The 27132-nt window shown below is 40.9% G+C and overlaps 1 protein-coding gene across 9 annotated transcripts in view; it reads right to left on the bottom strand.

Moving 5' to 3' along the window:
- PDE11A (phosphodiesterase 11A) overlaps window positions 1-27132 on the bottom strand; it is a 153111-nt gene that overhangs the window by 85528 nt on the left and 40451 nt on the right. For 5 of the 9 annotated variants that reach the window (XR_014169121.1, XM_081914207.1, XM_081914206.1 and 2 more), the window contains exons 3-6: window positions 12160-12249; window positions 10858-10998; window positions 6484-6548; window positions 2762-2900 (exon numbers count right to left, since the gene is read on the bottom strand). Coding sequence is in view for 8 of the 9 variants with exons in the window: in XM_081914207.1 (XP_081770333.1) it covers window positions 2762-2900; window positions 6484-6548; window positions 10858-10998; window positions 12160-12249 (435 nt within the window). In the remaining variant the exon portion in view is untranslated. Of the gene's footprint in view, window positions 1-2761; window positions 2901-6483; window positions 6549-8142; window positions 8293-10857; window positions 10999-12159; window positions 12250-12306; window positions 12513-12642; window positions 12803-13222; window positions 13438-27132 lie in introns of those variants that run through there. The other 4 variants (XM_081914211.1, XM_081914210.1, XM_081914213.1 and 1 more) reach the window with 4 other exon arrangements.

Here is a 27132-nt window from a genome sequence, read left to right as displayed (position 1 = left end):
TCCAGATCTGGGCGAGATTGCAGGCACATAACTATGTATGACTGCTAGTTAGTGCATGAAGGGGTTAAAGATCACAGAGCTGTACTGCTGGATAGGCTGAGCCAGATCTGGAGGGGAGAAAGTTCACCCTTTTTACTTAAGAGTATGGCAGGTCTTCCTTCTGCATATGTTTTGGCATTAACTATATTTCTGAAAAGCTGAATAAATTAAAACCCACTATTTCCACTGTAAATTATTCCCGGGAGTTTATCTGAAATATATCGTTTTTTTAAAACATGACTGTGATGACCTAGAAGGCATTTCTTGACAGGTTTCCTATGAACTGAAAACTCTGTAAAATACAGCTTCAGTTGGAATAGCACCGTGTACACTGTTCTGAGCTTTGTGGAGGATGAATAATATACAAAAATACTACCTACAGTGGCTCTAGGGCACTATGATGTCTCCATCTAATTCCCTGCACTATTTTAAAATTTGACTTTCCCCTCAGATTTTATGCCTTTCAGTATAAATCATCGCAAGCGTACATCTCAGAATATTCTTTCTGAAGTATGCTACAAAACCTATTTATCTAAAAACTATCATTTGAAGCAGAACACATCTCTTGTTAACATACATTTTATTAGATTTTGAATACTTTACATGGTTCTCCAAAATCTAAAGATCAAGTCTAAAGAGGAAGAATAAATTTGTAAGTTAATAAATGTGGAAAGAGTTTTCAATAACAGCCAAGCAGTCTTGTTGTTGTTGTTTTGTAAAGCACACTATTGGATGCTGACTGCATAGTCACATGTTGACTCTAACAATACTGGGGCTGCTCTGAGTATGCCCTGTGTTTTATTTTATTTACCTAATTCTCTCCTTCCAGCAATCTTGATTGCACTGCAGTTGTGATAGTTAAGCCTCTGACAAGTGCAACTGCTTAGGAAATTTAGTTATTCTCAGATTGGGGTTATCAACATGGTGCCCACAGGCAATCAGACCCCCTCCCCCATGTTAAACCACTCAATGTTTACATTTTTAGAATTGAGTTCTTTGGGGGAGGCTACTTTTTGACATTTGGAATGTCTGTTTTTTGGTGGATGGTGTCTGATTTTTATTGTCTGTGGGGGGTTTTTTTTGGGGGGGGAGTTGTAGGTCTTTTCTGCCTTCTTTGGGGGGGAGCCTGGGTATCAGCAAGTTTTTATTCTGTGAAATGAGAATGTTGTGGTGTGGACAACAAATGTTTCCCCATGCCCCAAAAGGTTGGACACTCCTGTTCTAGGAACTGAAGTAGTTTGCAGTCCACCTTCTATGAGGCAAGGGGAAGTTGCTAGTTTGTAAGGTATTAAAACTTCACACAAGTGCAGTCTGGGAGTTGGAAAACAAATCCTTAAAGCAGAGAAAGCAATAGGCAGGAAGCCCAGAGGCAAGCATGTTAAAGGAAGAGTGCAGGTAGTCCAGCAGAGTTAAGAAAAGGGAGACTCAATGAAGGAATGGAAAATGAGGATTGGGGGAAAGGGTACAGGAAAAGTGGAACTGGGACAGCAGGGATGGATCAGAGGGATAGCTCTGAATAAACCTCACAGAACTGAAGATTCTGAAAAGCTCTATAGTGGAGGAGAGGGTGGAAGGAGTATTAGGAAGGCTGCTCAAGACAGGGTGGCTGAAGGAATTGGTAAAAAGTAAATTGTGGCCTCAAAAGCAGTAGTCTGAAGAAAAGGTGGCTGGTAGACACATGGAGTTGATGAAATGCAGAGGCATGGTAAAAGGACTAACGTAAGATTGCTTGCCCGAAACTGTTCGACCCTTTCCAGTCCCCTATTCAAATACTCAAAGGGGGCCTGATTCCCACTGCCCAACATGGGGTGTGTGGGGAGAACACTCACTTTGAGGGCCAGGCTGGGCTAAGAGATAGTGGAAATGGCTCCCACGTGGGAGAGGCCTGCTGTGCATTTTCTTCTCCTTCCAGTTGTTTCAAAAGTGAAGATACTGCCAGCATACACACTGCAGCATCTTCACATCTGAAACTATCAGGGGAAGGAGGAGAGCCTCTCCCACCTTCCTTAAGGGGTGAGTGCCCCTTGAGGGACAGGGGCAGAGTAGTGAGTGGAGGAGGACGGGGTTTAAACCAACAGAATCAGGGAAGGCACCTGTGGGGCTGTGCCAACCCTGATTTTTGCTCTTTTCAATCTTAGCCTGGACACTCACATTTGCTGTGACTCAGCCCACCCCATCTCTAGAAAGCAGGACTGGGACGAAGCTAGGGACCTAAGTGAGGAGGGGCTGTATGCTATTATTGGTAGGAAGGAAGTGGGAAGACAGGCTGGTTTGGTGGGCTGGGAACTATGGGCTAAAGGCATGTAGGATGTTGCAACTAATGAGAATGTGGGGAGCCCCAGTTTCTATTTTCATTGCTGGTTCTGACCTTACTAATCCTATAGAGAAAAGGAGGGCTGAAAAGAAGCGAGGGTGGGAAAAGATTTTGCAGAAAGATTTGAATTAACTATCCAACGATCTGGTTGCAAGTTTGCAGCTATTACCACATAAATGACTAAACCTAATGGAATAAAGTTAATTCAGAAGAGGGAGAGTGGTTGTGTCCTGAATATGGTTATGCCAGCATCAGATCCGTTGATAAAATGAACACTGAGCCGGCAGAGCAATTTATAAACATGATTCAGATCACAACGGAACGCATCGGATATAATGGAAGTAGCTAAGATTTTGCAATTTAAGATAATACAGAGGTGTGTAATTATGTAGGTAGAGGATGCCTTACTTCTGCATCAAAGCGAGGATCTTGATATGCATCACTGATGTTCACTGGGAGTCCCGTGGAAGCTACGAGTTCAGCAATACTATTATTTACTAGCCAGTCTGAATAAGATGAAGACGGTTTCTCCAAACTGTCTTTGAAGCTATCATAAAGGCAGAGCAGAGGAAGAAAAGGGTATAGTCACTGTTGCTTGAAAGCCCATCTTCATAAGTCTGGAAAGCATAGCCTTATATCAGGATTACCTATAAAAATTCAGAGCAGCTCAATGGCATTAGGTACAGAATAATACATCCGTTTTATTTATATGCTTATTTCCAGTATTTATTTATTTTTTAGAGAAATGAAAGATGTGATCAAAGCGCTAAACAAGGAAATTTCAATAAATATGCAAAAAGGTAACAGTAAAATAGGACACTGTGGTTATGTAAAAAAGCAGACAGAACTCAATTAACAGCAGCGGACAGATCCTGAAAGATGAATCCCGGGAAATGTTTGCTGAAATAAACCTGGGTCGGTTTGGATGATATATTTGGAGTGGTACAGCCAAGCACTAGTCCGTTCATCTTCCTTGCAGCATATATGAAGGTGGCCCAAGGTGGCCGGCCTACAATATTTTGCTCTCTGGAGTGAAGGGCAAGATGGCACCTCTCCATTCCACATACACAAGCTGACGAAGTTGCCAGCTGAATCTTGAAGGACAGCATCTTCCATTGAACTTGGGGGCATCATGCTAGATAAGAAGGCATGAGGCAGATTGCACTGTACACCAAGCTCTGTCTTCCAACACCTTACACCTGCTCTGTGCTCCCTACTCTATGTCCCTCCCTTACTTATGAAGTTGACCCACTCGAAAAAAAGGTCTTGACATGCTGTCCCCCATGTGAACATGCAATGTGAGGATGGAGACTGCTACACCAGGAAGGGCAGTGTGCTCTCACTCTCCTCCACACGACAGGCAAAAAGATATCATCCAAACTGACTGCAAAGGGGCCAGGTAAATTTCTCACGGGAGACTGTTCAAAATGACAGATTCCATTGCTGAAAACATCTAATTGCAGGGGAACTCAAAGAAGCAGAGAGTTTCTTCTTATGGTTATTTAGAACTTTGAAAGGTCTTATATATAAACGCTTAGTATTGAGTCTTGAGAATGAGAATTGTAAACCAATGTAGACAGGGGTTGCCACCCTTTTTGGACTAGTAATAACATTTTAAGAGTGCTGGGGGCACCAATCACAATGGCTGCCATGGAGGCGGCATGCAGCAACATAGAATTGGAGTGAACCCCCAGTGTTTTAAATGATGCTTCACTGCCGAGGTTGCGTAAAAATAAAGCGCAACCTCAACATTTATAGAGTGAAGTAATATTTAAAGAATCCAGATGGATGAACACTGCAGACTCTAGCATGCTACCAGGGTAGCGCAGACATTTATCTCACAGAGCTGGCATTCTTAGAGGACACTTTCTCCATCTTCCTTATAACTGAAGGCGATGATGGGGATTGGAACACACAGGTTCTGCATCCCTATTTTAAGTCCATGCAGAATGCTTAGAATTCTAATTGGAGTGTACAGTGGAACCTTGGTTGTCAAACATAATCCGTTCCAGAAGACCATTCGACTTCCAAAACATTTGACAACCGAGGCGCAATGGGTGGTCGTCAATTTCAATGGAGAAAATTGAGAAACGCACCTCGGAGGCCGTTCTACTTCTGAGGTGCGTTCGAAAACGGAAGCAATTACTTCCAGGTTTTCAGCATTCGAAAACCAAAACGTTCGGCTTCCAAGACACTCGAAAACCGAGGTTCCACTGTATTACTATGGTACAGAATAACTCTTCCATTCATTTAATGCCATTTCAAAATCACATTCAAGGCTGTTACATAAATTACTTTTTTAGCAACGTAACACAAGCAGCTCAATTCACAACCAAATTAAGGTGAAGTGTCTGGATCTAACTCAATTTGCATCAACTCTTCAATGGAACAAATCAGAACTTATTCCAAGTATTTTGGCTTAATTTGCATGTGAGTGACTGAATGGGAGGCTCCATGACGACATCCTCAAAGAAATCTCTGTTTACAGTCAAAACTTCAGCAAAAGCCTAAGATATGAGCCATCATATGAACAGGGGGATGAATAAGCAACATCATATTCAGCTAATTTTGTAAGTTAAAAGTAAAAATAAAATTTAAAAAAACTGAAGGAAAGCAACATAAATTTTCTAACTGTTTTGAATAAAATACCATGACTATCAGTCTCAGAGCAGAGCATACTGAGACAAAAGAGAAATGGATCAGCAACAAAGCAGCTGGATCTATCAGCCACAGAAAAGGGAATAATTTTTAGCTAGCTGCATAATTCTCCATAGACTGGTGTTCTCTGTTTAAAAGGAAAAAGTTTTATAAATAAAACTTACTTAAAAAGAAAACAGGACAGCAAGTCTTAGAAAAATCTCACTCACATGGTTTTCAGTTCAAATAATAAAGTTATACAATACATGCTTTGATAGCAGTATAACATCTAAATGTGTAAAGGTGCAGAAATGCAGCATCTTGTTAAATGTTTTCTGTTTATTTCAACAGCTTCAGGAACACCGAGGGGAAAAGAGCCTTTGAGGGCAAGGTTCCAATTACCAAAGCACAGAGCTCATAATTGTGTATCTTGCAAAATCCATCATGAAGCGGGCAGAGATTTAAAGCGCACAGCATCAATTAAGATCTTGACATTATTATATGACAGGGGGATGAAATCAGTACTAGATTATGTGTGACAGGTTTTAGGAGCAGCAAAATGCATCCAAGTTAACAAAACAAGAAATAATTCAAGTGGGGGTTCAAGCAGCAGGCTGCCTAAACCTCAAGGAAATTTGTGCTTATCGCTACATGCTTACTGCTGCAACTGATTCCATCCAGATGCTGTGGATTACAGATCCTATCACCCCTGACCATGCTGATAGTTGGAACCCAAAACTTCTGGAAGGCACCATGTTGGTTACTCTTGCTCTAGAGATATTCTATCAAATGAGAGTTTCTTTTAGATTTGGGTTTCCAAAACTTGGGTCTCCAGCTGTTGCTGGACTACAACTCCCATTATCCATAGTTAATAGGAACTATGGTCAGGGATGATGGGAATTGTAGTCCCCAAACAGCTAGAGAGTTTGGAAACCCTGTTTTTAGAAGGTGGTTCATCTGAATTTGGAGGAGAGTCAATCTATGTTGAACATACTTAGCAATCAGGTTTGTACTTTCGGTGTACTGTAAGCTCCTTACTTTGAATAAGACACATAGTGTTGGTGGCACAAAAAGTTTTCCATCAACTTAGGTTGCTGCATTAGTAGCAACTCTTCTTGAGAGAGGTAACCTGATCACAATAATCCATTGTCTCGCATCACCAGGTCTACTGGTTACCATAACTTCTTGTAGTTTATGCAGGCACTAAACCTATACCTGCACCATCTGAGAAAAGTATTATTTTCTCTGGTACAGCATATTGTAAAATGCAGTTACTTAAAAGAAACAGCACAAGATGGAGGAATGGAAGTCCTGCTAATTTTGTGCAACCTGTAAGAAATTGTGAAATAATCTAATTGAATTGAAAAGATATTAAATTCAGGCCTTTGTGGGGGGGGAATCACTTTTATAAAACAGCTATTCATAGACAGTCCAACAATCAATGATTATTCATTAAAACATAATCCATTGCAATATAAAACATGAGATCTAACCTATTCTCTGCATCTGCACTGCATTTTGGCGACATCAACTCAAAGGATTTGGTGAATTTCACTACCTGTCATGGTAAAACAAATACATATGAGTCTCTGATACACCCCCCCCCTCAGACTTTTTAAAAACACAACAGTGAAAAAACACATGTTCAAGTGATAAAACAGTAGCCACAAAGCAACTCTATGCTCACTGCATAGAGCCCACTTTCCCCAATTAAATAATGCTGAATAAATGCAAAACTCATTGACTGCAAAATGATTGCTCATATAGATTAGCGTCACAACTCCAGATCACAAAGTTTACCTCCATAGCATTCTTTTTCACTTTAATGGCTCTCATGGTGAAGCATGTTGAATATTTTCCTTGTTTTTCCCCAACCATGTTTTTGTAAGTAATTCTTATTTTGTTCATCCCTAGCTAGCAGATGATGGGAGAACCAAGTTTGGGAAATCCTGGTCCAGAATTAGGTTTGGCAGCAAGCCCTTGCCTTGGAAACTCACTGTTAGTTAAGAGACCCATTAGCGGCTTGCAACCTGACCTAAGTTCTCAGCAGAAGCACTGCTACCATACAAAACTAGGGTATAAAAATGAAGAAGTGTATACTTATTAGGGTTTTTTTTTGGTGGTATTAAATTATGAAATACCAATAAATAAGTAAAATTAAGGTTTACCCTAAGTCTGGAAAGTTTTAAGATTATTGGAGTAGACCAGGGATGGCGAACCTGTGGCCCTCCCAGTGTTGTGGGACTCCAATTCCCATCAGTCCCAGCCAGCATGGCCAATGGTCATACGGATGAGGGAAATTTCACTTGAGGATTATGCAAATTACCTAGATGGCCAAAGGTTCAGCTCAGTGTAATGCTCCATAATGCATTAACATTAGAGTCAAATTTATCCACACTGTCACATAAACGTGTTCCTTGCCTTCACGTAAAAAAGAGATATGGGGTGACTTTTAAAGAATCAGATATTTAGGATTTTGCCAGTTCTAACACTGAAGAAGGCTACTGCAGGTGCAAAGTTAAAAGTGTATGAAATAAATAAATAAAAACTCTGGTGAGAAAATTCAGATTATAAACTTTCACAGTGCCAGCTTACTCTTCAACATCAGGAAGATAATAATCATTACACTAGTAGAGGAATATTCCCTGCCATGCAATCATTTTTTTGGCAGCAGTCAAAATAGCAGACAAGAAGCCTATATTCTTATATAATAAGAGCGACAAGAGTCCAACTGAAACTAGTAGCTCCAAACTATAATGAAACCACCACAGGCAACAGGGATCTGAACACCGACCAATTGCTTAGCTGTAACTTCCATGCCTAAAAGACATTGTCAGGTGGTCTCCTCAGTACTGTCTGTTTCTTGAAGTCAAAACAAACAAATTCCTTCCAGTAGCACCTTAAAGACCAACTAAGTTAGTTCTTGGTATGAGCTTTCGTGTGCATGCACACTTCTTCAGATACACTGAAACACTCTGAAGAAGTGTGCATGCACACGAAAGCTCATACCAAGAACTAACTTAGTTGGTCTTTAAGGTGCTACTGGAAGGAATTTTTTTGTTTTGACTATGGCAGACCAACACGGCTACCTATCTGTAACTGTTTCTTGAAGAACAGTAATACATTTACAAAGCAGTACACACAACATTCACCTTGCTTCTTACACATCTCACGATTCCAGCACTTGTCAATACAAAGTGAAGCTTGCTGCCTAGTTTGTCTCGGTAATACCCCATCTATCTTCTGACAGCCACCTCCAGCAATCCTTCGGTTGCTTCCACATACTTGTGTTTTAACCAAATGTCACAGCACTAGTGGGTAAGTGACTGACATGCTGATTCAGAGCACCAATCAATCATAAATCACACTTTCAGGCAGAGAAAGCAGGGCAGTTCCTGTAGCAATCGTCACAGGGTGAGGGGTGGGGGCGGGGAGTTTGTTGCAGTCACTGTTATAAACAGTGATGATAGCTCAAAACACCATAAGGAGGAGTGAGAAAAAGCACTCTCTGTCTTGGGTGCTGTTATTTCTGTTACCATTGCTCCTAGCAGCAATGAAGGCGGGGGAGCATTTAGGGACTTGGTAACAGAGGAAAGGTTGCATGCCATTTCTCTGTGCCACCCACCTAAGATTTAACAGACAAACCAAAGTCTCCAATGAAAGCAAAGAGACACGCCATTTTGGTGAACCAGAGTAAATCTCACGGGAATGTCTGGAGAATGCTCTGTTATTTTGGTGTCTGATGTGAGAAGCAAACAATTCAGCTTGGCCTGGTTGCCTGGCTTGAGCTCCTGACTAAGTTAGTGACCTGGTATCCCCAAGGTCTTCGTGCAGACTGGGTGAGAGCAAGAGCAGAAGAATTTGGGAACACAAAACTGGAGAAAGAAGCAGACAAACATGTGTGTCAGTCTCTGAAGATCTGCCTGCTTTAAGATTAAGATGCTGGGACTTAACTGAGAATGATTTATGAAATATATTTTATTATATGCACATTTAGACTTAACGTGCCCAACATGTTAAGACAGAATGACAACAGTCTGAATGGGCACTTAAAATACCACAAAGTCAGCTTCTCACCATGTGTGCAAAGGCACAACATGAACACGTACTTGCAATCGTGAATGTAAGCAAGTCCCTGCACCTTTCCCTTTCATGAAGTCTTGTTCCTACTTGCCCAAGCATGACTACATCATTAGGAGAATGTGTTTCTGCCTTATTTACTGGCTACAGGGAGCCATCTATTGGTATAAGCTCTCCAAGTTAGGATGACTACTGCTATTTATACACTGGTGTTTATGTCACCTAAGGGTCTCCCTAGAGTATTCAGAATCTTGTTAAGAGCGGCAATAAGCATATGAGACCAGACAGAAGCACAGGCCAATAGAATAAGCCAGCATAGGCCAAGCACTTTGATCAGCAATGAGTCATATCCTATCAAATAAAGTATACCAAGGGGATTTTTTGTTTGTTTGTTTTAGAGGCAGGTGATTTTCCACCCTTGTCAAATTTTCAAGTGAGGAATTAGTAAACTGCACTGTACAAAATTCAAGGTTACGAAACGGTCACTCTGGGCATATCTGTACTATAAACGTATACTGGTCTTATGGCAGTTCCACTGTCATGGCTTCCTTAAAGACTCTGGAAACTGAAATTTGGTAAGGGTGCTGATAATTCTTAGCCAGATGCCCTCCTAGTCCATTACTGTTGCCAGGATCCTCCGGGAAGAGGGAGCCACTCTTAAACAACTATGTGTCAGTGGTGTAGTTATACTCATCCTGATATAATTCAAATGTTAAGATGAAGATATAATAATGAAAATACTTCTTTTAAAAATAGAAAATGTGATCAAAAGAGATGCACTGTGTTACATAAGGAACCAAAGGGGGTGTGGGGCAAGGAAGGGGGGAATTATCACTCATCTTCAAGATGTGACAGAGACACATTCCGCCCCCCCAAAAAAATACACACAGAGAGAAGATAAAAAAGAACTCCAGGGGTCACGGGAGGACCTAAATGCCTAATAGGTTATTTTTGCAGCCACAGTAGGAGCCGATTTCGCCAACCCCTAGGTACGACTCTACAGCTGGGAGAAAAGTTGCAGATTGTTTGGCAGCTATGTGATGAAGCAGTGTCAAATTGCCAACTGGTGGCTTTTTCTGTTTGAAGCAGGAAAGACCAGTGGCAGGGGGAACACTTGACTGCTACTGCTCAAAAATATCCTACCGATCTCCACACCCCCCCAAAATGAGGGAAGCATTGACTGCTGCTTCCTGCACATGCAAGGAATACCACAGGACAGCAACACACATCAGTTTCATATTCGCCCCTGAAGGTTCTCTCAATAAATCATAAACAGAGGGAAGCACTGGGCACCACTGCCCAAACTCGCTCCATTCATCTTCAGGCAGCAACACCCAATAAAACACTCATCCCCTCACTCACAGCCTTCATGGAGGAACATAGGAGTCAACTCCTTGGGGCCGTGGGGTCTTCGGCCTCTCCAGATAAAATATTTGAGCTCCCCCCCCCCCAAGTTGATGGGCATTGCCATTCAAATGGTGTGTGTGCACCACATGATGAGATCGATTATGTGGAGCAGGGCTAACCTGCGCTGCCCCCCCCCCCATATTTTGGTCATGTTGGCATCCCTGTGGGGGGGAAAGCAGCAGAACTAGAAACTAAATTCTTTGGCAAGGGCAGCCAAAAATGTGTGACCCCTGTACCAAGGGAAACATTTTACTCTGTTGTTGTATCTTGCAAGAGAATTTGCAGAGAAGTAACCTAACAGTATTCAACAGTTATTTATCAGCTAAAAGAAGTCATCTTAACAGCAATACATTAGAGCTGAAATCTGAAACACCACTTACTGGAGACTCAATGTCTTCGAGCAGCAATACCGAGCAGCGGTCACACTTTAGTAGAGTTTGGGCTCGGTGCATAATCTTCTTCACAATTTTCTCTAGGTCTGTCTGTTCTTCAAATAGATCATTAACCACCTCCAGCAAGGCCTATATACATGGGAGGGACAGCTATTACAATTTGAATAAATTATTGGACAATTTCCCCCAAACAAGAGTTCTAAAAGTACCAGTTACTGTATAAAACTTACTGACTTTGTAATATGGGCTTACTCCTTCTAAATTAAATTTAGGTGCCCAAAACAGCAACGGGCAAATGTCCCTGTAAAAGATCACAGAAATCAGTGTTTTCGTTTTCTTGTTTTCTCAATGGGACCAGGATAAAAGGCCACTTCAGCGTTTCATGTATGCCTTTATCTATACCAATTAATGGAATTGATTGCATTAGGACTCTATTTGTAGCGTACTTCCTCCCAGACTTTCCTCAGGCACACAGGTTCTTTTTGCCAAGATCTATCCTTAGCCTTACATGCCAAACTACTTGATGTGTAAAGTTGCAATAAAGTTGTGTCCTGTTGCTCTCCTGAATATGTGCCAGATCCCTAACCCCTGGCCTCCCGATTTCCTCACAAATGTCACTGACAAGATTCAGGAGGGGGGAGGAGAGAATCAAAGACTCCCACTGAAATGTCAAAAATAATGACTATTTTTTTTTCTACAGTAGTCAAGTCGTACAGAACATAAGAAAGCTCTTTGCAATGCTTGTGCATTGTGCTCTCATGAGTTGCACACTGTAACATCCTGGTAAAGCTTTTAGTGGTCACCATTTAGCTCAAAAAAATGTTGGCATCATAATGTCAGCGGAAAGGAATTACTTTAGAATTACTACAGGTAGATAAAAATTTCAGGTAAAAACATCCGTAGCTGCAAGATACCCTTTGAATATGAAGTTAAAACTATGAAGAACAGGAAGACAGGAAATATATTTATGTACACTGCAATTCTAAGCATGTTTACTCACAGAAGTTTCACTGTCCTATGAAAGAGCACGTAAGATTGTAGCTTTACTCATACAATATATTCTTCGCTCTTGAGCAGCAGAACAAAATAATGCAACCAATGGCAAAATACATGCACTGATTAACAAAGTGATGTGTATTAAATGTATGTGTATTTTCAACAAAGTGTCAATGCTTTCTTTAGAAATAATAGTGATTTATCTACAGTCACCTGACCTTTTATCATGTGATCCTGCAGAGATAGCATATGAAGTAATAGTAACAGTGGCCCAAATTGCAATTTTTCACTTACTCTGCTTCTATCATACTCCTTCCTTGAAGCAGCAAACAGCTGAGCATTAGATATGGCAATCCCACAAAATGGAAGATACATCTCCATTACCTGGAGCAAAAAGGAATTATCAGCTATTAGAAGTTGTTATTGTAATTAGAAGTGCACCTTCAATCTAGTTCTCAAAGAGGTTGGTATGCCTGTCCACTTCACACTGTAGGACTTATATGGTGAAAAAGGGTTCTCTCCACACACATAATTGGGTCTTGGGGATAAGAACAGTCCAGAAACAAAATGGCTGCCTCAAACTTGTCACTGTGCGGTTGAGAGTTGGGTGGGCTTGTTTTAGAGCTGCACTTCAGGCAACAAATATGGCCACCAAAATGATTTGATCCTGCCTTATTTCTAAAGTTTAGGAGCTGGCCGCTTTTGAGGAACAACAATAAGAGCAGAGTTTTGGATGTTGCCACCATTCTTAAGTGTGCCCCATATAAGGAAAGATACACGGCTCAGTGGGGGAGCCTGTGATTTGCATGCAGAAGGTCCCTGGCACCTCCAATAAAAGATTCCCTGCATGAAAACTTGGAGAGCTGCTGTCATTCACTACAGAATACATTGGGCTAAATGGACCAATGGTCTGATTCAGCATAAGGCAACTTCCTATGCTCTTATTCCCAGAGGTACTCTGGGAAACAATACCCTCATGTCCTGATTGTGGGCTTCCCAGAGGCATTTGACTGGCTTCTGTGGTAACAGGATTTTAGATAGGCCTTTGCGGGGGAGGTCCTCTAATATTATTGTGCTACATTTTTAGCTTCCCGATACTGCCCCATTTCAAAATTTCCCAACATATGGATACCGGCATGTCATGGAGAAATGTTCTAGCCTTGTCTTCAACATGATGAGCTATTCTGTGTGCGTGTGAAGACATAATATGGGAGGCACCATCCAAATAGCATTGTTTTTAACAAAGCTTTTCTGAGATGAAGAGCTGCCATGGCCCATGGCTAGGCTTGTATATGTAAAATTTACTTTGTCACCAAAAAACATGCAACTTTAAAGCCATTTCATACATCACACGTACCTTACATTATTGTCCCCCCTGCCCCTCCAAAAACAACCATCTGCAATAAAATGATTGGCTTTCCAAATGGGTGTACTTTTGATGAAGAACACACATGCTTGTGATACATTTCAGATGTGCAGTATCACTCTGTAGAAAATGGTGGATTCAATTTTTAGTGCTGAGTTGAACAAGACTGGTGATTTATAAAAAACCTTAGGGATCAGATTTCAGCCTGTGCCCATGTTTTAACCTTTGCTCCTCCAATGGCCAAATAGTGGTTCAAAATAAAATGTCATTCAACAAATAAATTCTTATCTTGCAATTCTGCCATGACACATAATACTAGCAATACTAGATTACAGGTTCTTCAATATTTTATCAGGAGAAAGAACTTCAGCTAAAGAATAAAAACTGTTCAACACTGTCCAGTACTTGATCCTTTTCACCTCAAAATATTCCTCTTCTTCTGTATGATTCTTTTTTTATTCTAACCTCATGGCTATTAAAATAAATGAATAGGTTGAGAGTGGACTATTAAATCTAAATCCATATCCTTATAATTTAGCTAATAAAAGGAAAATACTACAATTCTACAATTCTATTCTTTCTTTTGCAGGAGGATTTGTTTTTACTTCCCTTGAAAGCTATTTCAACAAAGATCTCATGCATTCAAACATCTTTCTTTTAAATTGGCCACCTCCTTTTATTTATGGAAGAAATGTGCTCCTTAGTAGTAACAAACATAATAAATACAAATTCATTTACTTTTTCTACTTTATGAAATACAGATGAATTCAAATACTTCAACTAAGAGATTAAGATGTTTTGTAGGTCACGTAGAGTTCTTGGTTAGTGATGATGCAGTAATAACTTTAACGATAATGATTATTATAATAGTAATAATTTTAAAAAGCAATCATTCAAGCACAAAACATTATATATGACATCTATTACATCAGCATAAGTGTACAAAAGACAAATGAGAAAACTTGAACTCTTTTTAAAAGCTAGAAAATCCCCAATTGCCTAAGTTCCACCTCTGCAAGTTGTACAGATAGATCATTTGAAGACCATGTTTTGAAATAGTTAGCACCAGTGACTGTTATTAAATAATAATTATAACAACTAAAAACTCTAAAAGCAAAAAATAATACTACAAAAATACAATTAACATTTTCTAAAAAGAAATCATTTGTAAATTTAATTCATTCTGGGTTTTAAACTGTCCAAACATGCATGTGCCCACATTCATATAAACAGTGCAGAATGCTTTACTGAGCACATGAATCCACAGGCTAAGAATCAATCGCAATATGGTTAGGTGTGAACACTCAACCAAATCACATTATGCTTTGGGCATCTGTGCACGGTGTGTCTGGCAACCCTTACAATCAAGGCCTCTGATCAAATAAGAGCATGACAGAAGTTTGTCCTTTGCAAACATATTTCTCAGGGGAGACCCCTATTTTTATTCCAAAAATAATCCACTGCTGGTGATTAAAGCTGTATCCTATGAGCCCTAAATCAGGTTTTACTGGTTTCGTATCAAGAGGAACATATGGCTGCATTTTTTATGTATTCTGTTTTCATAAGGTTTCCCAATTCATTGTCTCTTACCTACTATAATATACTATTCCATGTCCCTCATTCAAATCTCAGACACCAATTTACTGGATGCCCTCTGGCAAGCCACAGAGGTAAGACGATGCTGTCCTAACATACAGATTGTCTTTAGGATGCTCAGATTATCCCCGCCCCCGCCCACCCCACCATAGAAGGCTGAATCACTGAAGGGTCACATTGCAGATATATTAGTCTTGATTCAATGCGCAGCAGGAGCACTTAGTACTTCTTTGGTACTCACACAAGTACTCTGCAACATCTGTTAGCACTTGAGCTAGCACCAAAATATCCTGTGGCACCAGTGGGGATGGGATGCCATTTATGGGAAAAGTATTTTTGATGGGTATCCTGAATCACAGCATCACAGAACTGCAGAGTTGGAAGGGGTCCCAAGGGTCATCTAGCCCAACCCCCTGCAATGCAGAAATCTCAACTAAAGACTCCCTGACAGATGGCCATCCAACCTCTGCTTAAAAACACCCAATGAAGGAGAGCCCACCACCTTCTGAGGAAGTCCATTCCGCTGTCAAACAGCTTTTACTGCCAGAAAGTTCTTCCTGATTTTTAGTCGGAATCTCCTTTCTTGTCACTTGAAGCCATTGGTTCAGGTCCTACCCCCTGGAGCAAGAGAAAACAAGCTTGTTTCATCTTCCATGGGACCGCTCTTTAGATATCTGAAGACTGCAGGCCATCAAATCGCATCTCAGTCTCCTCTTTCCTAGGCTCCTCGCCTCCAGTCCGCAGTGACCTCACTTGTTCTTCACGAATTCTCCAAGATTATAGACAGAGGCTCTGAGATTACATCCGCAAGCTCCTTTAGTACCCTTGGGTGCAGCTCATCAGACCCTGGAGATAAAGTAGCTAGGTGTTCCCTTACCACCTCTTCTATCTTGGGCTGCAGTTCCCTCCCTGCAGGTTGGGCACTGCTTTACTTTTGGGTGAAGACAGAGGCAAAGTAGGTGTTGAGGAATTCCACCTCCCCTCTGTCACCAAGTAGCATTTCTCCATCTTCCATTTCCTATACAGGCCCTTCTCAAATCTCAAATGATCTGTAAGCTCCTTATGCAGCCACACCGGTTTCTTTAGATGTCTCCCGCTTGTTTTTCTTGTCTGCATTTGCGCCTTCAATATTTCACCTTTAAGAAACTCCCATCCATCTTGTACTCCCTTCACTTTTCAGTATTTCTGACCATAGGATCTCACCCAGTAGTTCCTCAAGCTATATATATATATATATATATATATATATATATATATATATATATATATATCAGTGCATATCTGACTAAACTCAGCTTTCCCTTGCCTCTGTATCATGAAACCCAAAAGGACATCATCACTTCCTCCCACCTTCTTAGTACTTCCACTTCATCGATGTGTCGCTAGTAACATCCTGTTTTGTCCTAATGCAAAGCTCTCAGATGAAGTTAGCCTGAATTTAGGGGCTGTGAAACATTAGGGCTATTGGCAATGCTTCGCTCCTTCCTGAACAACTGGGCAGGAAGTGTATTTACAACAGCTTCAAATGACTTTATTTGTCTTCCTTCCCTTTCTTCAGGGTGATTTGGCGAAACGTTCGGAGAAAAACAACAACACAGAACAAATGGCTCAGTGAACATTCTGTGAGAACAACATTATGAGCAATGTTACCAGCTTACATCCTGCAAAATGTAGAAACAGGGCTCCGCTTAGCAGGGTGCCAGTACTGAAGCTACCAAATGAACTGCTTGATAACTTGCAAATTAACACGTGAAATGTACGTCCTGGTCATATTTCAAAAGGTCTGCTCTACATAGCTGTACACTGGAATTGTTCGGACATTGCTACAGTTAAGTCATTTTAGATTTTAGACTTAATACTCTTGGAGGAGCATTGCCACCTTCTGTCCCCCACTTTTGATGGTAGTGCATATTACTTGCATTGATAGGGGCTTGGAATAGTTTACCTTTGAGGTCCCATCCAACTCTATAGAATTGTATGTTTCTACTTCAAAATGTGCTTTGCCACACCTACTACAGTTGCAGGAGCTCTTCCCCATTCTTCTGAGCGACACCCTGGAAGTCTGCCCCCAAAGCCCTCCCCGGAAGGCACGATGGTACTCGTGCATGTTTTGACTCAGACAACAAATGTAGATTTTTGGTAGTAGATTTACTACCGCAAGTGTCCAGTGCCTGCAAATGCAAACAAAACATCTGCCAAAGAAAGAGCAAACCATTCTATTTCTATGTCCATATTCTTGAAGAACTGCAACCTGCTTTTCACAAATGTCTGCTATTGCACACCAAAATAATAACCGGCTGACTTCAACACAATCTGGATAAATCGCAGGTTCTTTATAAGGTCTGGAAATATTCTTCAGAATGCAGCTGTACATAACATGGGATTATACATGCGGGAGCCCTGAAAAACAGAACTCCGTCACAAAAAGCAAGTGTTTGTACACACAGGGGCTCTTTCCAGACCTTATTACAAGCATGTGAAGGCTGGGTACTTATGAGATTCCACTTCTGTGCCACCCAGACATTCAAAGAATGTCGGGAAGGTGCCGGAAGGAAAAGAGCATGAATACACAGATATGCAAAACTAACACACTAGAGTGTTTGGTATACAAAATGCTCAGGGCCGTCTTAATCGTTGTTGCTAGGGATGCATGGCACCCAGGCACCGGGCTCTCAGGGGACCAGGCCAAGAGTCTAGGGCTGAGTGTTGGAGTCTGGGGAAGAGCCGCCAACAGCCGAAAGGAGCAGAGCCCGTCGGAGCGCCGCGGGCTCTTTTGCTGCAGACTGCTCTTCCCCGGACGCCAACGTTCACCCCTGAACTCGCGCCAAGCTGCCCGCAGAACAGCCTGCAGGGCTCAGATGGGCTCTGCTCCATTTGGCTGTCAGCTCTTGCCCCAGCTGCATGGCAGCTGTTTTGGCACCACGCCCGGAGCGCCGTGTAACGTTGTGGGCGCTGCGTGACGCATCCTGTTACATGTGCCGAGCTGCGGGTTCCTTTGCTGGCTTTTCCGCTGTTGGTGCACGCTCCCAGTGCATTAACCCAGAACACTGTGAGAGTAAACAAAATTTAGGGTGGTATATCAGCACTGATTTCTTTTCTGCCATTTTCATGGGTTCATCAGGGGAAGCAGAACTATGCAGGTGTAGAAAGTGTGAGGAAGCAGCCATGTTGCCTGTGATCACTGGTGTGAGTGAAATTCAGTGCAACACGCCAGTAAAAGCCATTGGTCCATAACATAACAGGTACGCGGGTGGCACTGTGGGTTAAACCACAGAGACCTAGGACTTGCCGATCAGAAGGTTGGCGGTTCAAATCCCCGCAAGAGGGTGAGCTCCCATTGCTCGGTCCCTGCTCCTGCCAACCTAGCAGTTCGAAAGCACCTCAAAGTGCAAGTAGATAAATAGGTACCGCTCAGGCGGGAAGGTAAATGGCCTTTCTGTGCGCTGCTCTAGTTTGCCAGAAGCGGCTTAGTCATGCTGGCCACATGACCCGGAAGCTGTACGCCGGCTCCCTCGGCCCGTAAAGTGAGATGAGCGCTGCAACCCCAGAGTCAGTCACGACTGGACCTAATGGTCAGGGGTCCCTTTACCTTTACCTTACTGTGGTGTGAAAGGAACATTAGAAAACGGGACAGAAGAATCATCATTGTAACCAGGAAATCCCCATGTCCCACAGTATTCCCCATGTCTGAATGCACCCTAAAGGAAGTTTGTATTTTGCAGGGCATTCAGCTATTCATTTACTAGAAAATAAGGTCCCACAGCTTTCAAATTTCCTTATTTTGTACTGTCTCTACATTCCGGACAAACTCATTAGCTATGGCATTCAGGAGCCAAACCAAAGCAGTGTCAGGAGCAAAAAGTTATTTCTGCAACCAAGAAGAAAACAACTGTGTACCAAAATGGTTTATCCTATCAAGCCACAGATTTGAGTTTCCCAAATAAAATTAGTTTCATTAAGCCTAGCGCCTCCAGCTTATTTTGCCATGGCCTAAAAGTTATATAAAAGGAAGCAAAAGAAAAACAGCTCATATCTAACTTGAGCAAATACACATTATTAAATTTAACATGTTAAGGTCACTCTGGCGACAAATTCATGTATTATCACAAGCAGTGAGGGCAGCTTTACGGTTTTATTATAAAGTCCTTCTACATGTCCATAGAATTTGTAGCCCGAAGAAAGTAAATAATGACTTCAGTGTCTTCTACTAACTGAAGGGACAGAAAATGTTTCTCTCCCTAGAGCAGGATTGGCAAATCTTTTTCAGGTCAAGAACCACATTTGCTCATGGACAACCTTCCATACCAGTGGCGGGCTGAGTTAAAAGGAAAAAAGTAGACCAAGCAACAGAGGTAATCCATAGCTTTGTAAAGTAGGCTGCATTCAAATAGAGGAAGCGTGTGGCTGTAGAGTCCGATATGGGAGAAACGTGTTTTATTTCAGGTTTTGCAGATTATTGTGTCTGGTTTTACTGTTACAGGTACACCATGGCATTTCTTCTCTCTGCGTTCCTCCCAGCGGTCATTCTTTCTCTGGTCAGTGCTGTGGATGCACAACCTGACTGTCTACCTCCAAGCATTTGCGATAATCTGCAAGGGATTCCCATATGGCTGGGTTAATGATGCCAACCTTCAGGTCACGTTTGAAGGATGGATATTTTTCAGGACAGATAATTCTCCACATTTGGGCTGATGCACAATGCCTTCAGGTTCATCCTTGTTGCCCGGTGAACAACCCAAGCAAACTGAAGCACTTCAGTATGATTAAATGAGTTTCAGTTATAGATACTGGGTTATTGAATGGAGTAATATCCTCAGTGGTACAATGGGCACAGTTCATTGGAGTTCAATGGAGATACTGTTAAGTGAAATCAGTTGGCCTTTCAGGTTAATGTATGTAGGGCTAGTTAATAGACTATAACTTGTATTTTCTGCTATGGTCTATGGAGTAATGCAACAAACACCGTTCTGTTCTATTCCATAACTTGTTATTGGGATAGGGGATAATCAGTTGAAGTGAGAACAAGCGGAACTCTGCAGCCGTGAAGTATCAAGTATAAAAAATGCTGATGCTATAATGACTGACATCCACTTGATGGCACTATAGACATACGATTTCTGTTTATAAAGGGTGGATGACTCTTCCACAAGGTAGCAAGATTTGCAGGTAGAACTGTTGGGGAGCAAAACATTTCAAAAACTGTGTCAAAACTGACTCAATGTCTGGGTCAATAGAAAGATCTCACCTGGGACTTTAAATACTTGTGAGAAAGCTTTACAGAATTCAGTGTCTTCTGAGAAAGTTGCAGAAGAAGAGGAGGAGTTTGGATTTGATATCCCGCCTTTCACTCCCTTTAAGGAGTCTCAAAGCGGCTAACATTCTCCTTTCCCTTCCTCCCCCACAACAAACACTCTGTGAGGTGAATGGGGCTGAGAGACTTCAAAGAAGTGTGACTGGTCCAAGGTCACCCAGCAGCTGCATGTGGAGGAGCGGGGACGCGAACCCGGTTCACCAGATTACGAGTCTACCACTCTTAACCACTACACCCCCCCCCAAAAAACAATAAAAACGAGAGTTTAATCAATCAAAACATGAAACGTTTGCAGTCATGAAGTTTTAGGTGCTTATTACTCTTTTATTATTCATTTGTATGACATTTATATTCCTCCCCCTTTCCTCCAAGGAGCTTAGAATTGCATATATGAAGCATGGGGGTCGCTTAGGGAATATTTTCACAGCAATCCTGTGAGGTAGGTAGCTCTGAGGAATAGGAATTTGTGCAAACACACCTGGATTTTGCACACCCACACCAAACCACTCTGGTCTAGTCACTATAAGACACTGGTCCCAATTACTAACTTCATAGAAGGAAAACAAACTGATTCACCAAATGCTAATTCACATGGGAGCCCCTAATATATGAACAAATAGCCCTGCGTGCATTTAAACAGAGGCAGCTTATCCCCAAGTACATTCCTCCGAGCGGATTTTTTAAAAATTCCATTTATTCCAATGGGCCTAATCTGAGCATGACTAACAGCGGATATTCAGCCATTATGTGGATGTGCTTTTTCCCTCTCAAAGAATGCCAAGAGAAAACAGAAAATAATTCAACACAAAATATCAGATAAAGCAATCTAACAAAATATAGCATAAAATGAAATATAAAACATCATCCATGGAGTGGTCTCTAGTCCACAAAAGCTTATGACACACTGAAGCTAGTCTTCAATGCATGGGATAGCCAACCTTTTTGGGCACAAGGACGTGTTTGAAAATCGATGAAATGTCATGGGCAGCTCTGAACATCATTTGTGATTCTTATTTTTATCTGGAAGCTACCTTGATTCCCATAAGGGAAAAAGCGGGGTATATATAAATATATAATAATAATAATAATAATAATAATAATAATAATAATAATAATAATAATAGTAATAAAGTGGTGGTGCTCAGAACCTCTCCCAAAACAGGCAAAAATCCTGTCCCCAAACAAATAACACAGAAGAAAACAAAAGTCAGTACTACCCTCAGAAAATGAGAACAGAAAACAGACAGCTCTCCCAATCAACAAAAATGCCAAAAAACTGATTCAAAAATAAAAACTGGAAGGAGCACAAGCCCCATGGCACCATAACTAGGGATCCCAGCTTAAAAGTACCACAAGCCTTCCTGTTTTTGCTTCACGAAACATGTCTATACATCTGGAAATTAATAAACGAGTGTTATAATTATTGTGCCATAAATTTCAGGTGACTATTCCTCTCCTCCCTCTCATCAACCTCAGGATAACCTCCCTATTTGGGTTCCTGCTATTTCCAATGTGGCATGTGTGCATTTCATTTGGTCTAGCTTTAGCAGAGACTGATGCTGGCGGCAATCCGCCTGCAAGCTTGTAGATTGAATTATATTAATGGGGAAACAGCCTCTCTCTTCTCTCACCCCCACCCCCAAGCAAAACATCCCAAAAGCTCACTGAGCAGTTAATGCAGCTCCATGCCTCCTGCAATGCAGACATGAGCCTGGAAGGTGCAACTGAGCTTTTTTAGATCCTTCCAGCTTTTGCAGTAGAAAAAAAAGGAAGCAGGGAGGAGAAGAATCCGCATAGAAAAGTGGTTCCTCTGGGTTCACTTACTTAGTTTTACAATTCATGCTGCTCTGCAATGACAGTAACTGGAAGCAAAAATGATCAGGTACCACCAGCATTATGCGCTGATTAAATCAGCGGTGAGGATGGACAGAGCCCTCTCCTATAACTATAATGTTAACTCGCTTGCTGAAGCTCCAGCAAAGCAGAGATGTGCTGAGCTACAGAGTGTGTAATCTGATTGTTCCAGCCAACTAGGCACGGCAGCTGATATTCACTAACTTTCATTATCAGCAGAAACAGACAACAATAAAAACTCAACAGAGCACAAATTTCCGTTGTCTATATAAACTAGGAAACATAAGGGAAATACCAGAAGCGAACGTTAAAATATCTGTTTGCACAACTAAGACCCAAAATCCTGCAATCCTCCTATTGCTTAATAGCATTTTAATCGGTCCAAAAGGAGATGTACTGCTATATGCAGTAATTAGAATACTGTTTCTAACATTTACTGAGCTTCCAGTTTTTCATGGTTTTAATATCCAGTAAACTCCTCTGAGTATTTTATGGAAAACCACCCCATAACATTTAAGGCACATCAGAATTAAAGAAATGCAAACATTCCAGAGAACTGAATGTGCATTAAGGTACACTAATGGAGATCTAGGAACATTTACATGGTTCTTGTAGACAGGCAAAAGACAGCAAAAAAAAACACAACAAAGTTCGTATTTGAGGCGTTCACACCAACTACAAATTAAGAGTGAATTAAAATGCCAACCTACAAAGTAAAATCAGGAAAAATGTTACACTGAAGGTGCATATAGCATGCTCCGCATGGGGAAGAATGAAAATGAATGTTCATAGAGAAAGAAGCAATTGAAGGCTTAATTTCATTTCTAGGTGAATTTTATAGCTGAACAGCCTTCAAAATTGTGAGAATAGCGTCACTGTTTCCAATTCAGAACCATTTTCTTGGATGCCAGGAATGAACATTCATCCTTCCATCCATACTGAAAAGAGAAAAGCTTCTCTCTCTGAGAAAGTGTAATGGTTTCTGATGTACGTAAATGAATCTACCGCCACCCACCCACCCATTGACAGGGTTTGATGGAAGGGGGGCACAATCCTGTATATATTTGTGGCCCTGTCCATTTTTCTGCTTTTTTTCAAATGTGGCATTTTTTGGATTGTGCCACGCCCTCAAGGCAGACATTCTGTGACTGGCACCCATACGCCTTTGTAAAAATTCCAGATGTTCTCACTGGTCCAAAAAGGTTGCTGAGCCCAAAGAATATAATAATGCCGTCATGCTGAGCAAATTACATGAGACAGTGTGAAATTTATGGAAGGATCACTTATAATTTGAATTCCAAAACCGTATTTTTGTGAAATTTCCAGTGATAGGCTGGGTTCACAGATAAATGGAGCAGCTTCTCTGAACCCTTCACAAGAACATGATAGGTCCCTGTTGCTGCTTGTAAGAAAAGATTAATTTAAAATTTGACAGATTTAGGCAAGTATGCATCAATAATGTGCTTTTCATTATTATACACCAAGGCAATTTATTTACATTACAGTGCATAAGAAGCACAAGCACTTGACTTAATCTTTGCAAACACAATTTTGAAATCTGCTCTTATTCAATTGTAAAATGAAAATCCTTTTAACTTGTTGCTTAAGAGATTCCACAGTGATGATCGTTACTCTGTTGTCATTGTTTATCATGTCCTCTAAGTAGATGCAGCTGTTAAGCATTCAGGACAAAATTACTGTGATGAACTATCATGGAGGTGCACGTCTGACCAGACATTTTGATACCCTTGTGATGTCTGCTTTTAAAAACCAACTCTACTTGAAAATACCCAACAGTATTTATTGTTCAAGGGTAATTTATCCACTTCTCTCCAGTGTCACCTCTATGGACATATTTATATAGTAAGCTATACTAATCCTTGTGTGATGAATTATGTGTTTTCTTGATTACAGCCTTCACAGCTACAAGTTTTTCTAAAAAGAGGATGTCTCAAATACAAACCAATTTCCTCTCTGTACTTATGCTACCCGAGATGGTGATGTCTTGAGAAAACAAATATATGTGTCTTGCCGCAAGGAATTCCTCAGAATGCTGTCAGCATAATAAATACCCCATAAGTGTATTATTGTGACAGTGGGTCATAATTCTCCATATAGTGGCAGATTCTGGAGCAGGAATATGTGCCATTGCTAATATGTCCCCATGAACCACTTCCATCTTAACTCTACACTAGTAAAACTGAGCACTAAAATGTTTGTTTCTGTCGTTACATAGCAGTCATGTCCCACAACAGCCCCGGGCGCCAGCTCTGTCCTTTCATCTTCTGTGAGGAAGCACTTCCTTCCTCACATTTATTTGAGAAATCGGGACAAAAACCTCATGCCAGTCCCATCATCTATCAAACTGGTGCCCATTGGTGGTGGCCCCAAAGTCTGGAATGGTTATCAAGTTCAATGTAACAGATCCAGAATACAGGCCATTTAAAATAAGCTGTCAATACTTTTCTCTTCTGCGAAGTTGTTTACGACATGGAATTATTATATATCAGCTCCCATGTAAAGTGTGGGAGTGGCAGAATTTCTGCAGCATGTGACAAGACAGTCCATGATGCCAATCTCCCAGGTGGTGAACCTGTAGGTAAGTGTGTATAGGAATGCAACTATACAGTACTAGCTCACTGTTTTAATCTGTCCCTGTTATACTTTAATTGTTATTGCTGTGGTTGTACTGGTAATTCATTTTTCTTTTAACTAGCTTTCTCTGATATTTCCTCTTTTTTTAAAGTATGTATGTTTCAAATAAATAAGTGAAACATTACTGATCCTACCACTCTCAGCCATGCTATGAAGAGTTTGTTCTCTATATCATATGTATCATCACCTGCCAACATTCCCTTTCTGCTGATAGAACAAACTGTATGTAAGAGAATGAATGGACAAACAAATCTATCATTTAAGAAACAGGAACACGCAGAAACTACTGAGGCCCGTGTTGGTCTGTGACACCCATGCAGAAGATACACAAAACCAATTGTTATTAATTCCACTCTCCGAAGTAGAGATTAAGGAAATCATTCTTTTAAAAATGGCAAATAGTAGGACACCTGGATCAGATGGATTTCCAGTAGAGTAGTATAAAACATTCATAAATCTCTTGGTGCCAAAACTTCACCAATTGTACGATAGGATATTTGATAAGGGAACATTATGAGAGGCATTTAACCAAGCCTGAATTGCTGTTATACCAAAAACAGGTAAAGATCATACTCAGTGTGCTAATTATCATCCAATTTCACTGATTAATGTTGATACTCTATTGTCTCTGTGCATGTGCACATGCCTCTACACCAGTCAACCTCCCAATGCCTTATCTCTTGTGCCACCAGGATTCTGGCTTCTAAATAAACAAAGTAGATGAGGCGCCACAGGTTTTTTAAATTTCAGAAATCAGCCTAAATACTGTCAGCAGACTAAAGGCCAATCCAAACAAATCAGGTTGTATACAGCCCTGATAATGAAGTAACACCCTTGATCTGAGTAACTCCTTGGCTTGCTCTCCTTTTTGCCCACATGGCTTGGAACCTTCTACTAGCCCATCATCCAGTTCTGGCACTTTAGATCCTGGCATGCATGGACTAGAACCGGACCCTCAGCTGGCCTTGGACTCCACGGCCTAAAAATGAACTTGGTTGAAGTCTGATGAAACTTAACCTCAATGTTTGACATGTGACCTTAAGCTTGCTGTATACTTAAAACCAACAAAAAAAGAGTCAATGGGAACAAGAAGCTACAGAAACTAGAATTCGTAAATAACAAGTCAGCATGATGTCCCAGGGTTTAAATGTGGATTATGGAGGGATCCTTACAGAAAACAGCATTGTCTTCCAGTTGGCAAACCATGTATTGTTTCCATGTATGATGTTTAAGGTTAGAGTATTAGTTCAGTATTTGCTGAACGTAAAATGAAGCTAGAATGAGCATAGCAACCTTACTTTCTGCTTTGATGCAACTGCTCTACTTAGAGGGATTTTTTAAACCAGCAACACAATGTCACTGTAAATGGTTTTCAAAGTAGCTAGTGACCTCAATTAAAGAAAAATCCTATGTCACCTCCTCCTACATGCAGCCTTAATAATAATATAAATAAATTAATTGGGCTGTTGGTGAGAAAGGGCTCAAAATTCAGTAACTTCTATTGAATAGAATGTACAACTCATTTCCATTAATAATTTCATATGCAATTCAAATTTTACAACTCTCGTTTTCTGATTGTATATTGTTGGAGTTGGTGGGAACTTTCTGAATTGAAGGAAAGGATGCTCCATAGCTTCCTGCTGAAATTCTGTAACTTCTGATGCTACAAATGTTCCAGGGTATTTGGGGTTTTACTTTGTCTCACTTTTGATGTGCTATAGTACAAGTGAAAGGAAAAGGAAAAGGACCTTTCCGGGTTATGTGGCCAGCATGACTAAACCACTTCTGGCGCAACGGGACACCGTGATGAGTGCCAGAATGCATAGAAATGCTGTTTACTTTCCCGCCACAGCGGTACTCATTTATCTACTCACTCTGGTATGCTTTTGAACTGCTAGATTGGCAGGACAGAGCAACAGGAGCTCATCCGGTTGTCCAGACTCGAACTGCTGACCTTCTGATCTGCAAGCCCAAGAAGCTCAGTGGTTTAGACCACAGCGCCACCGGCTCCCTGTAATGCAAGTGTACCCCTCCAGACTGTAATAATGTGGTAACAATGAGGAAGCATTACAGAAAAATGAATAAAGTGGAGTGGTCCTATATGCATGGATGGTCCTATATAAATCCACCATTAATGGACTATTTCTGGACCAATTATATATCAAACACACACACCCCACATAAAAAACTCAGTCTGGAGGGGACCTATCTGTTATTAGAGTAAGAAGCTAGGGATGGTGGTTTTTTGTTTTTAAATAATCTAAAAATGTTTAGTGCAATAGGCCACTTTAAAATTGCTTTTAGTCTTTGATAGTTACTGATGTGAATCTCTTTGCTTGGATAATGAAAGTATGGGGAATACAATTTTCAGAAATGTAAGGTTTGATACAGAATCTTATAATGTATTAAGACAGCTCTCTGAAAAGATTGCCTGGCTTCCAGTTCTACTTAGTGGAGCTTCTAGATATTTTAATAAGCTCTGCAG

This window comes from Podarcis melisellensis (assembly GCF_964234715.1).
Source record: "Podarcis melisellensis genome assembly, chromosome: 1".
Classification (NCBI taxonomy): Eukaryota; Metazoa; Chordata; class Lepidosauria; order Squamata; family Lacertidae; genus Podarcis; species Podarcis melisellensis.
Note: the sequence above shows the minus strand (reverse complement) of the source record. Positions and strands in the feature narration are given on the sequence as shown.